General features: G+C 46.5%; 1 protein-coding gene across 9 annotated transcripts in view; it reads right to left on the bottom strand.

The window, feature by feature from the left end:
* MTSS1 (MTSS I-BAR domain containing 1) overlaps positions 1-13,650 on the bottom strand; it is a 172,955-nt gene extending 159,305 nt beyond the window's left edge. For all 9 annotated transcript variants that reach the window (XM_056854787.1, XM_056854792.1, XM_056854790.1 and 6 more), the window contains exon 1: positions 13,545-13,650. In XM_056854787.1, the coding sequence (XP_056710765.1) occupies positions 13,545-13,616 (72 nt within the window). In that variant the 5' untranslated portion in view covers positions 13,617-13,650. The remainder of the gene's footprint in view (positions 1-13,544) is intronic.
* Between the last annotated feature and the right edge of the window lie 342 nt (positions 13,651-13,992).

Genomic DNA, 13,992 nt, shown 5'->3' with positions numbered 1-13,992 from the left:
TATTTTGAACCTTGGGGTCCCTGCACCGAACAAAAAAGTCCTAGTGGTCCCGGGTCAAAAAAAAGGTTGGGAACCACTGTCCTAGGTAATCCCACCGCCCCCCAGGGGGTGGTACTGCCCACTTTGGGAACCCCTGCTTTAGCCAATGGGAATTAAATTCTGTGACGGCAGACAAAGGACACGATCCTGTGACATCATGCCTGCACGCCGTCAGGGCTTTCCTGCGCAATTCCTTGCTCCTTGTCAACAGCAAAAGAAACCACTTTGCTATTTTGCAAGAAGCTTTTCTTCAGGAATTGAAGGAGGGCACAGGCTCAGCCAACAGGGTGGAGAAAAAGCTTTTTCCACCCTGGCCCCTGCCTGGTGGAACCGTCGCTCTACTGAGACCAGGGCCCTGCAGGACCTTATGGAGTTCAATAGAACTATTCCGCCAGGCTTACGGATGAGGCCAGCTATGGTTTCTTCATTAATGCTGGCCTCCCTACCCCACTCCACCCTGCCTGGAAAGCTTCTACCCCATCTGCGGGCTCTGCATTTTATGTGAGCTTCCTGCAGGCCCTACTGTGTGCCATATACCACAAGCCAAGCGCCATTGGGAATACCCAATGTTATCATTTTATTATCTTATAGGACTGCTTTAACTAACTGATTTTATATGCTTATGATGTTTTATTTTATATCTACTGTTGTGCGAGCCGCCCTGAGCCCGGCATTTCCCGGGGATGGCGGGCTCCTAAGTCTCATAAAATAAATAAAAAAGCAGGAGAACAGAACACAACAGTGTCTGCATGGGAAATAAAGAACACTAAGCAGCATGGACTCCACCATGAGATCTGTGCATTTAAGAAGGCTTTTTTTTGCACGATGCCCAGGTCCTCTGCTCTCGGGCAGAACTTGCCACTCTGCTTATGGACCGAGCCTTGTACTTTGAAAAAAAGAGGTTGGAGAAATGTCCAAGACCACCTTCTATCAGATGCACGTGGTTCTCCAATTCTCCCCTTTCTTACACTCAGCTGATCTGTCCATGCTGATCAATGTTTCCGTAAGTCTGCCTTTGGATTGCTGTAACATGCTTCACGCTGGGCTGCACTTGAAAACAACCCAGAAACTACAGCTGGTCCAGAATGCGGCAGGTTGCTTACTGTCAGGGGAAGGGCTATGGTTCAGTTCGTAGAGCATATGCTTGGCATGCAGAAGGGTCCCAGGTTCAATCCCTGGCATCACCAGTTAAAAGTTCTAGGGTAGTAGGTGATTTGAAAGACCCCTGCCTGAGACCCTGGAGAGCCACTGCCGGTCTGAGAAGACAATACTGACTTTGATGGACCAAGGGTTTGTCTTTAACCAATAAAGACATCAGGGGGGAAGTATGTAAAGGTTCTCCAAACATGGTCTAGACCGATTGTTACTGCAAGATCAGGGGACTTTCCACTCTGCACTGTCTGGGTTGTGTGCAGCGCTGGGCAAGGAGCATAGATGCAGAGGGTGGACTGCATCCATCTTCTGGGCAGAGTGCAAAAGAAGTGTCAAGAAGACTGCAGGAAATTTCCCTGCGATTGGCCACCCCGTGTGGACGGGCTCTCCATAGTTCTCCTTTAGAGGTGCACTTGGCAGATTGGCAGCCAGTTAGGTGCCAAGTCCTTAACGCTTTCATGACCGATCCCCAGTTTGTGAAATCAGATGTCATCCTTACTCTATCCCAGCTTGTGAAATCAGATGTTAGTCATCCTTACAAAACTGGCCTCTCTTACAGCTAAAATAGCCTTGGGGTATTAATTCGTTAACAACACTTTTTCAGCGACTGTACTCCATTCTTCCCAATGCCTTCTCTCGGATGCATAAGCTTTCGAAACAAATTAAATTCGGAGGCACTATCAAGATTCCTTGGGAGGGCTTAACTGTATGTGATGGAACCGTCTGTCCAGAAACTGGCGCACGTGCTGTTGAGTATGAAATTCTATGTCTTGATCTGTATTTGCAGCAAACCTTTCTTAGCTGTAAATGATTGCGCAAACGGAGTTTTACTGCATAAAAATGGACTGAGCAGCACCCCTGTGGCCACTAGGGAAAGTTTAAAGCAATGCAGTGAGGTCCTCAAAGAGAACTTTGACCACTGTGACTTGGCAGCAGCATGTGGGTCCCAACAGGGGAGAACCAACCAGTTTGCTGAACCTTTCCTTTATCCCTTAGAAACTCCTTGTTCCATTGATCTTGAGCAGCGTAATTTTAGATCTAATGTTTGAGGGATATAAGGGCTGAAATAAATCTTGCCACTAACAATGTAGCCTTGGGATCCCTGTCACTTAATTAAAAAGCCATTATGTCAGACAGAGAGACATTAGATTTATGTTAAAAGGGGAAAGATATAATGTGATCTAAGTTCCTCATAAAAGCGGTATTCCAAAAGGGCGTGAGCTAATGAATCAACAAAACCAGAAGAGCAAGGACAGGACCTGTCTGGGTATGGTACATTCAAAATTCTGCCTTGCATGACCACAGAGGGGTTTGCATTCAGTCTAGCTAAACAGAAGGCTCTAGGAAGACGAGGAGTTGTCAAATAATAAGTATAAGCGGGCAAAACACGTGGTGGTGGTATTCCCAAAAACTGAGAACAAACATGGCGAGCACGAAAAGTAGTGCTGTTATAATCAAGCTCTTTAATGCACTTTTTATTTTATTTTGGCGAAGGCTTCAGTTTTCCCAAGATTTACTAGCATATACTGCGAGAAGCCCAACAATGACAATTTCTCATAGTTTGCTGAACCGGGGTGACATCTATTATATAAAGGTTTCATCAATCAGTAAGGGTAAAGGACACTTGGCAAGCCAATCATGCATAGCTATGAAAAAGCAAACACACACTGCATTCCCTGCTCAACCTTTACAACTCTAAGTCAACTACGAATACTCTTGTGAAACATCTTTCCCCTCCTTTATTAGCAGCTCAGGGTGAAGTTCATGTTTGATGTTTCCAAAGTTCAGCGATAAGCCAAAAATTAATCTCAAAAGTTCTGCTGACAGGTTTTGCAATGGGAAAAAAATCAAGTCCTAAAACGGCAAACTCAATTTTAAGTCGTTAAAGCACAAATTTCAGGGGACTCCTGGGAAATCTTGAGATTTTCAAATGGAGGGCACTTGCCAAAATTCAGAATTTCAACAACTCTTACATTGTGACTCAGCTAAATGGTCCAAGGAAAGAACTGCCGATGCAATTGGCTTGTTAGCTGAAGTGTAAAACAAAAAGATTACAACAAACATTTTTGTGCCTGCCACTCTAATCTATCTATTGCATTTTCCCCAGGCATCTACTCCATTTCCAAGGGCCTCGGGATGGCATATGAGGTTCTTTCTCCTCCATTTTTGCCCCCACAGCCATCCTGTGAGGTAGGTTAGGCCAAGAGAAAGTGACCTGGCTTGATGGCCAAGGTGGGGATTTCAATCTGGGTCTCCCAGACCACAGTCCAACACTCAAACTACTACACAACACTGGTTCATGCAGTCTCATACGTTTAAAACACAATGGCCACATAATCTGAAGAGCAACAAGAGAAATTAGCACAAATTTTATTTTAACTGCCAACATCCTTCAGCATCTACTCACACTATCACAGTTTGGAATTTAACTGCTGAACCGCTTTTTGCATATGCCATAGCGTATTTACAAGTATACATTTCAAACTCATGCTTCTCACTCACCTCACGAAGTTCTTGACCAGCCACACAGCTCTTTACAATTATGTACCCCGCAACTAGAAACTCATTTATACACCACATGGCTCTCCCACCCTTCCTCCCAGGACCATAGGGCAGCATACACAGGAACAACCTTATCGGTCCTCAAAACCACACCATCAGATAAGCTAGGCAAGAGCTTAGGATGGGCCTAAGGTCACCCAGCAAGCTTCGTAGCTGAGCAGGGATTCAAACCCAGCTCTCCCCAGTCAACATCCAACATGCTAGCCATTTGCCACTCTGAAAATCCCCTCTTCCAAAAAAATACCTGAAGCCACAGTATTTAAACCAAGAGATTCTTGGTTCTCTCAATTACATAAGAGACTTTTTACAGCCCCAAAGCAGTAGTGGAGGACCTTGAGAGGATCTCTTATGCTTCTGGGGGTTTTTTTTGGGGGGTGAGCCTCGAACCCCCTTCAGTCACCCAACCTGCAGACACTTCTGTCCAAGCAACTGCTTTCTGCCCTAGATATACTGAATTTGATTAGCCAGTGGGTATATCTACTTCAAGGGAAGCCAGCACTGTTCATAGGATAATCTAAGCAGGGATCCAACCCAACATTCTAGGGGAACAGCTGGTGGCTTTCCAGAAAGGGTATTTGTGCACAGACAGGTGGTTTGTCTTATGCAACTCAACAAATGCAAGGGGAAAGGGCATCTATGGTCTTTGTGGGACGTTCAACACATAGGCCAAAATTACATAAGAAGCTGCCCAGCTCACCTCTAGGTGGACAGTTTCTGAAACAACTCATTACTGAAGCACTACACTTTTGCCCTTCTTACAACACACCAGGTATTCCCCACCTAGAGGGTATGCCATAGCAGGAACACAAGAATGCTTTTCAGTAGCAGCACAATTAAGCCAAATGGATTGCCCCACAAGAACATTCACCAGTCTGTGCTAGCATGATTTGTTTGGGTTGGTCGTTTTGGGGGGGTTTGTTGCATGTGAACTTCCAGAAAAAGGAAAAGAACCTATTCCATTCCAACGTAGAGGGGTAAGAAATTGAGGTATGGATTAGAAAACCTCCAGGTTGAACCTCATTTTTGCCATGATCTCATTAGGTGTCCTTACGGTAAGGCAACAGACTCTATGCCTCAGTTCCCCAGCTGCAAATTGAGGATAATAATCCTGACTTCCCTCACAGTGTTGTTGTAAGAATGCATGTGAAGCACCTGGAATATACTAGAGTGCTATAGAAATACAATGATCAATGAAAATTTTCCAGCATGGTCACCATTTTTACTCATTTTTTACTCATCACAGACAACCAAGAGGTTATTTGCAAGTGTGTGTACATTCAAAAATACTTCACCAGCAGAAGCCAAGCAGTGATCAACAGATACATCCTTGTACCAAATAATTTTATGCTGCTGGTTTTATTATATTCTCCACCACCACCCTACATAGTTAGCTGGGGAATGGGTGAACTCTGAGGAACATCACCATGCGTTATGCATTAACCAGAATTCGGTTTGCAATTACACAGACATTTAGTTCTGAAACATTGGTTTCGTTGGTAATTTTTATGCAGCAGTGCGTGCATTCCTTAGTTATGTTGTGACACGCCAGAACTTTTCTACTGCACCCGGGGAACAGTATCTGCCTGACAAGGAAGGTGTTATTAAATGTTTCCATCTATTCAAAATTGGTTTACAGTTGTGTTTCTCAATGGTTCACATAGCAAGACTCTCCAAAGCCAAAATACAATGGGCCAAGACAAACACACTCAGTCAGCATCTTCCAAGGGTTACACTAAGCTGTGGGAAAGACCAGCCCACCTCTTGATCAGCAAATCAGGGGATATTTCTTCACACAACGCATTGTTAAATTGCGGAACTCCCTGCCCCAGGATGTGGTGATGGCTGCCAACTTGGAAGGCTTTAAGAAGAGAGTGGACATGTTCATGGAGGAGAGAGCTTATCCATGGCTACTAGTCAAAATGAATACTAGTTCTTGATGTATACCCATTCTCTCTAGTTTCAGAGGAGCATGCCCATTATATTAGGTGCACAGGAACACAGGCAGGATGGTGCTGCTGCAGTCGTCTTGTTTGTGGGCTTCTTAGAGGCACCTGGTTGGCCACTGTGTGAACAGACAGCTGGACTTGATGGACCTTGGCCTGATCCAGCATGGCCTTTCTTATGTTCTTATGTTTAAACATCTGCCCCTCAGTTAATGGAGATTTAGTAAGCTGAGGAACATATGCTTGGGGTAGGCTTGTCAACACCTTCAGCCAGTCGTCTAGGAAGAGTTAAATCACTTCCAGGAGAAACAACTGCAAATTCCCAGCACACTGTGTCAAATAAACATCAGAAATATGTGCGGCCACGCGGTCTCGTAAAGAATTATGCGGGCCAGTTTCCAACAGTGGAGCAGAATCACAACATTATTTAAGCCTTGATTTAAGGAGCCCAGAATAAAAACTTCTGGGGAGCGTGGGATATAGAAACCGCTCTTCCGCTGACTTGGACTACTGAGGATCAACACAGGTTGCCTCCGCCCTGATGAAGAGGACAACTACGAGGGGGAGAGGAGAGAGACCCTCCCCTGGAAGCGGTCTGTTCCTCCTTAGGAAACTTGTTTCATACTTTGGAAACAACGGCTCTAACCGTCTAAAAATAGCCACACATTTACGCAGCTATACCATAGGCTTAAAGAAACCCCCCCCCCCACATGCTGGCAGCTGCCTAGCTGATTGTTTCCAAGATCAACACTCAAGATCAGACGATAGAAATCAGAAGGGGTTTGTGTTTCCCACCCCCCCTCCCCAAGTTCCAGCAGAAACGGTCTGCAGCTGTTTATAATGGCCGAGAACTGCCGAGGCCAGGGAGACCACTTGGTTGCACTTAATTACAAGCAAACAAGTGAACAATCAAGCTGCATCTTCCCCATGTGCAGGCCGGAAAGAAAATCTTCTCTGGTTAAAAAAAGGAAAGAATCACAAAGAAGAAGAGGGACACAGAACGCTCCTCAATTCACAATGCCGGGGATCAGTTTTAACACCTCTTTGCACAAGATCAGCTCTTTCACTCCCGTGCGATGTGGTAAGACGGGGCGCATATTAGCGCCCCGAGCACTATTGGCGCAAGCAAAAGAAAAAAATCAAACGCGCTGCACAAAGTTTGCAGTCTCAGTTCTATCACAAAGGACGGGCTGTGACACTAACGACAAATAATCCATGAGGCTTGTTCTAGGCATGTTTACTCAAAAGTAAATGCCAATGTCAATGTGTGCTTACTCACAGACAAGTACAAACAGGACGGCATCCTAGTATTTCTACAGAATTCTTCCCAGGCCCTGCAAAAGCAGTAATCACTAAACCATGGGTAGCCCACTTGCTGGTTCAAAAGCCCCATCTTTGCCTCTTTTGGCCTGTCACCCTAAGTTGTGGCCTTGACCAGGGTTGCCAAACCCAGGCCCAGGTGAGGCCTGGAGATTTCCCAGAATTACAACTCACCTCCACACTACAGAGATCAGTTCCACTGGAGAAAATAGCTGCTTTGGAAGGATGGACTCTCTGGCAACCTACCACGCTGAGGTTCCTCCCCAAACTCTGGCTTCCCAAACTCTGAATGTTCATCGGTCAGTCCTTGTGCATTTAGAAAGGATGGATCTGTTCACTAAGAGCCAGCACGGGTTTCTCAAGAACAAGTCATGTCAGACTAATCTTATCTCCTTTTTTGAGAAAGTTACTACGGGGAATGCTGTAGACATAGGCTGTTACCGCACTAGGTATTCCCACCGATGTATTAAGAGTTTGAAACTGTTATAAAAAATACTGTTCGCACTTTGTTTGGCCCCTTTAGCTGTGAAGACGTCTTCCAACCATTTTTTAACCATGGCATCCAAAAACCCTTTTAAAGTGATGTTTTTTATAACATTTCCAGACTCTTGATACATCACTGGGAATACCTAGTGCGGTAACAGCCACAGTTTATCTTGATTTCAGTAAGGCTTCTGATAACGTTCCACATAGTGTTCTTGTTGACAAATTGGGAAAATTAAATTTCCCAAATTTAAAGCAAAGGAGTTTCCATCTAGACATTAGGAAGAATTTTCTAACAGTTAGAGCGGATCCTCAATGGAACAGGCTTCCTCGGGAGGTGGTCAGCTCTCCTTCCCTAGAGGTTTTTAGATGGCCTTCTGTCAGCAATGCTGATTCTATGACCTTAAGCAGATGATGAGAGGGAGGGCATCTTGGCCATCTTCTGGGTATGGAGTAGGGGTCACTGGGGGTGTGGGGGGGAGGTAGTTATGAATTTCCTGCATTGTGCAGGGGGTTGGACTAGATGACCCTGGTGGTTCCTTCCAACTCTATGATTCGATTCTAAGATTCCACTCCCAACTCTCCAGGAATTCCCCCACATGTCAGGCTGCTATCTCGGTTTCGTTATTGCCTCTGTCTCTGTGCTGTATTGTCTGCCCCCCAAGGTCGCATACCTAGGCCCCCCAAGGTCGCATACCTGTATTGTCTGCCCCCCAAGGTCGCATACCTAGGCCTGGGAACTCAGCTCCTGGGAAACTGTATTCATGCGTGTAATCTCCCGCCTTTCCTGCCTTATAATATCTCCCAGCTAGTGAGCCTCTCATAGCTGTCATTTTATACGGTGATTATTATTATTTGACTAGTTAACATCAGGATGGCATTTTGACAGGACAATCGCTCATTTCTTTAAATGCCAAATGGGAACACACGAAGCGGGTCTTATAACAAACCAAGCCTTGGGTTTATCAAGGTCAGTACCGTCTACTCTGAGTGGCAGATCCAGAGTCAGGCGAAGGTTTTTCATATCACCTACCACCTGAGCCAGGGATTGAACCTGGAACCTTCTACATGCAAAGTTGATGCACCACCAGCATGGGGCAGTGGTTAACAGTGGTAGGCTCTAATATGGAGAACAGGGTTTGATTCCCCACTCCACATGAAGCCAGCTGGGTGACCTTGGGCTAGTCACAGCTCTCTGAACTCTCTCAGCCCCACCTGCCTCACAAGGTGTCTTTGGGAAGTGGGGAGGAAGGGAAGGAGACCGTAAACCGGTTTGATTCTCCTTAAACTGGCATATAAAAACCAACTCATCTTCTTCTACCATGCAGCCGTGACCCCTCCCCTAAACGGGTAACATCATGATCCTACTCCCATAATCACAAAATACCCACTTCAGAGACACCGCTCCACAAATTGGCGGCACATTTAAGCAAATGAAATCAACTTCAAACACGTTAACCCTCTTTTCACGAGCAGCTCATTCAACATGCTTTACGAATCCACAGACAAGCCCATGTGAACAGTACTTGAGCCTACACCCCCAGATTAAAATCCCTTCTCCACCCTTTGAACATCCTCTGCAAGAACAGGAAACGCCCATTAAAACAAAGAGATGCTTCAAACGCACCAAGCAATAACTTCCCCATTCAGTGAGTTTGCAAATGTCTTTTCTTTGACTCTGATCCAATATCAACTTTGAAAAAGGAACCATTCCCAACTCCACAGCACACACAAAAAATGCACATGCATCTACCTGGAAGCATAACAAATTATCTGGTTATAACCGAGGGCTTAAGCACCCCATTATGAATGTTTCCCAAACCTCACAGCAAGTCCAGGGGCCCCAGGTTCAAATCCCAACACTACCATGGAAGCACGCTAGGTGACCTTCGGCCAATCATTTTCTCTCAGTATAGATTTTATTGTTGTGAGGATAAAATGGAGATAAAATGAAGGGGAGAAGAATTCTGTAGCAGCTTTGGGTCCCTATTGCAAAGAGAAGAGGGGTACAAATATCTAAAAAAATACGTTCGCGAAGACTCTCAGATCTTTTTTTTTTTAATTGACCGGCAAAAGAAAATGGTTAGCATCTAATTAAAACCGTGATGTTCATGGTTCAGTTCCATGCATTAACAAATTTCAGACTCAGAATTGTGCTGAGCCTGTTTTTTTTAAAGCTCTGTACATAACAGGACTTATGAATGCAAAGTAAGGCTATCAGACTTCCTTTATTTTTTAATAGGCGGTCCTTGTTTCATGATCCTCAAAGCCACATAGAGTGTAACAGATGTCAGTATTTGGGGAGGTGTACCAACCCCTCCTCCCAATGTCTGGAATTCTAATCGGGCAAATTTTTAACAACTGTCGAAAAGTTGCCATTGGAAGGCCAAAAATATGGACAGCTGGGGAGGAGGGGGCACTTCAGCATGCGGGGGGAAACACAGAAAGCTTTTTGGGAGGAAGCAAATCGATGCTCTGACTTGGAGTGACAGGGTAATATCATGAAGCCTTTTGGGGCCTTGACATCCCAAGTTAACGCGCTATTTGCGACAACTGAGCATTGCGAGTTGGCCGGAGGGCCCCCACACACGGGGGCTACTTTTAGCTCTGGGAACCTCATCCCCCACAAAGGAAAGTGACCCTTTATTTCACAACAAGCAAACAGGTGGTGACTGAACTGGAGCAGATACAAGCATGTCCAACAAGCGTGGACAAGGCCCGGCCATTCAATAGGATCAACCCTTGTCTCGGCTTGCAGCTGAGCCAGCATTCAAAGCTACACCCACGGCCGACACCCAGGACTAGGGTAATCCTAGCCCTTCTTTGGGTTTTTTTTTTTAAGTCTGTCTTCCGGAACGTCTCTCCCAAAACACACAAAACCAAAAGCTAAAGGGTAAATATTTGCACTAGAAAGGGTCCCCCTACTTTGAAAAAACACCATCGCCACATTACGAGGGAGAGCCATCGGAATGGGTCAAGAGACCCTTCTTTGCGACGGCACCAAATCTTGGTTCTCAATCCGGTCAAAACAAGTATTTACAGCCCAACGTTGCACGGGTCAGAGCATGAAACAGCCCCACTGTATGTAGTCACAGGGCTTACTCCCATGTAAGTGTACTTAAGACTGCAGGCACAGTCAAGTCACAAAATTGTATTTTGATGAAAAGAAGCGGTTTGACTTTAAAAAAAAATCTGGTGCGTGGACTGATCCTACAGAACGTTTACCAAGAAATAAGCCCACTGAATTCAGTGGGATTTGTCCTCTATTAAGCATGTGGAGGACTGAGACCTAAGCTGGCATCTTCTGTACCCAATTAGCAATGAAAGCAAATGATTAACAGGGGATACTTGGTTAAAAGGGCTGGGTTTGGACTTTGGAAACAACCAAGTTTGGGTTAGCTAAGCATACTATCACAAGGTTAAGCATCAGGCTGTTTTTCTCTTTTATTTACAGAGTTTTGCTCTGTAATCTGCAGAGTTAAATGTCTGGTTCCACCGTTGCAATAGAGTGATCTTTTCCTTTAAAAGAAAAAGAAACCCGTAGGAAATGTTGCACACTTAAAAGAAAGAGAGATGTTCCAGGTGCACACTTTTTCAACTGCAGGTAGCAGCACTGTACAGGTTTTTTTTGGGGGGGGGAGATTTATCTGCTTCCTGCTGGAAAGAACTGAAGGGATATAGACTTTCCTGCCAAGCCCTCGCTTAGAGCACAATTCAGAGCCACATTCCATCTGGCGGAAGGCAACATCTGCTAAAATGTGCCCTGTGTTGAAATGGACTTAATGAAAATGATTGCTGGTTTTGTTTGGGATCTCCTCTCCCCCACCCCAGCTCAAAAAAAAAAAAGGCCACATGCTCCGCTCCACAAAGGAAGATTTGGAAGCCAATCACACCCCATAGCATTCATTATGGCAGACTCCTCAGATTCAACCCTCCCCAAAACCTTTACCTAAAAGGAGACACACTGTTAGTATCTTTGGTGTTCTGGCGCAGATGAAAAGCACAACATCTGGTGCAGGCGAATAGAAAATGTACATCACCCTCCTTCTAAGATCCACATGTACAAGCTGAGACACCTCCCCCACCCCCAGGCTGACTTTACATTGACAGCTCTGCCATAGTTTGAGACTTGGGCAAACCTCAAGTGTCCACCTGACCCTTCCCAAGAAGTCAAGATTCCCCCTTCAACGACCCTTCTCTTTCCTATCCATGACATCTTCATAGGAAACCAAATGGGGGACTATATGCAGCCTTTTATGCTATTAAAAAGGCACAGCATATCACTCAAAGCACATTTGAATGTACATACACCACTCCCATTTGGATTTTGATCAACCCCGTGCTGGCTTGCATTTTCCTTTTTAAACAAGTTGTTTTCGCTTCTCCTTCCTACAAAAGACATCCTGCCCTTGTTGAGCCGGGTTCTGCGATGTTCACAGATGGCCTCTTCACCTTCTGTGGTCTCTCAACTAATGGGGAACGTCTTAGAATCACAGAGGTGGAAGGGACCACCAGGGTCATCTAGTCCACCCCCCTGCACAATGCAGGAAATTCACAACTACCTCCCCCCACACCCCCAGTGACCAGAAGATGGCCAAGATGCCCTCCCTCTCATCATCTGCCTAAGGTCACAGAATCAGCATTGCTGACAGATGGCCATGCAACCTCTGCTTAAAAACTTCCAGGAAAGGAGCTTACCACCTCCCGAGGAAGCCTGTTCCACTGAGGAACCGTTTGTGATCACTTGTGCCGAAACAGACACAAAAATGCACATTGTACTAAATGTGCCATGAATTTGCCATCATCCTAAAAGAGGATGGCCATGCCCTGGCGCCTTGAGGCCAGATGGTACCCAACCACAAGCTCCTGGTGTCCACACCTTATAGTGGCACCTTCCCACAAGCGGTCACCAACACCTTGGTCTGGTGTTGGAGAAATGCCATGCTTTCCTTGGGATAGCATACAATAAAATATCAAGATTGGTGTGATGGGTCAGACACATGTCCACACAGTTCCCCCATTCTTCTAACAGACAAACACCTCCAGCAACAGGGGAGGGGCTGTGGCTCAGTGGTAGAGCATCTGCTCAGCATGGAGAAGGTCGCAGGTTCAATCCCCGGCATCTCCAGTTAAAGGGACTAGGCAAACAGGTGATGTGAAAGACCTTTGCCTGAGACCCTGGAGAGCCACTGCCGGTATGAGTAGACAATACTGACTTCATTGGACCAAGTATCTGATTCAGTATAAGGCAGCTTTATGTGTTCAACATCTCTCCCCAAAACATCTGGAATTCAGAGGTCTGCCTCTGAAACTGGAGGTTCCTCTTAGCTCTCCACGGCCATTTTCAAGCACCCCGCTATCCTAGGATGACGGCTGCATTCGCTATGAAGACAGGAAACGTAGCTACACACCTCAGTTTGTAACCCCAGCATTTAGTAGGTGGCCCTGAGCAAGTCATTATAACTTGGTCATCTCTTGGACAGGTGAGGACAGTAGCAAGCACAAAGGCACCAGACAGAAAGAAACAAAGGCAATATCTGAATATTGACAATACGGAGAGAGCATCCAGGAGAATAAATATTAGTCGCTCAAGTTCACAGCCTCTACAAACGCCTCGGGGTTTTCAAGGGAGCAGGTCTGGGCTCTATACCCAGCCATCCCCTCTGTAGATTTCTTTTAATTGACTGATGCCGTCCAACTTAACAATTAAGAGGAATCCCAAGGGGGGGCTCTAGGAAGGCTTTGGCCTCCGGGGGGAGGGGAGATTCCAACGCACAGGGCAAGAAAGAAGCAATAATGCTTTGCAAGCAATCATTTTTGCCTCCAACGTGGGGGGGGGGGAAGATGACACCCCGGATCAAAGCAGCACCACTCCGCCCGACCTGCCATCCGCATGCAGACGCAACCCTGCCTTGCAGCTGCCGTCAATGCAAGGCAGGGTTGCATCTGCATGCAACACGCAGGGGGGGGAGGGTGATCCCCCTCCCGCCCTACGTTTAATGCAGGTGGCGTCTGGCCCCGCCAAGCAAGCGGGGGTCCCCTTACCTTCATGTCCCCGATGGTGGTCTGGAAGAGCCCTCCGAGCGCGCTGCATTCCTTCTCGATCACCGCCTCCATGTTTGCCCCCCTCGACCCAAGACGGCAGCGGAGGAATCGCCGCGGCTTTGCAACCAGCCTGGCTACACGGCCCAAACCCCACGAGCGATTAAAAAATAAATAAAAAGCAAATGAAATAACAAGATCTGGGGGGTGGGGGGAAGCAGACGGGGCCCCCTTCCTCGAGGAGGTCCCTCTAACCCCCGAGGTGACCGACTGGCGGCTACTGCTTACACACGGCTCCTAGCAACGCTACCCCGGGAAAGCCTCCCGAGCGGAGGGGGAGGAACAGAAGGGGGGGAGGATCAACTCAAGACGTCTCTATCTCCCCCACGCGAGGCGAGCGACCCAGCCCATGGCTGCCCACGGCGGCTCATGCCCACACAACAAGTCGGCT

Source organism: Euleptes europaea, chromosome 8, assembly GCF_029931775.1.
Source record: "Euleptes europaea isolate rEulEur1 chromosome 8, rEulEur1.hap1, whole genome shotgun sequence".
NCBI lineage: Eukaryota > Metazoa > Chordata > Lepidosauria > Squamata > Sphaerodactylidae > Euleptes > Euleptes europaea.
Note: the sequence above shows the minus strand (reverse complement) of the source record. Positions and strands in the feature narration are given on the sequence as shown.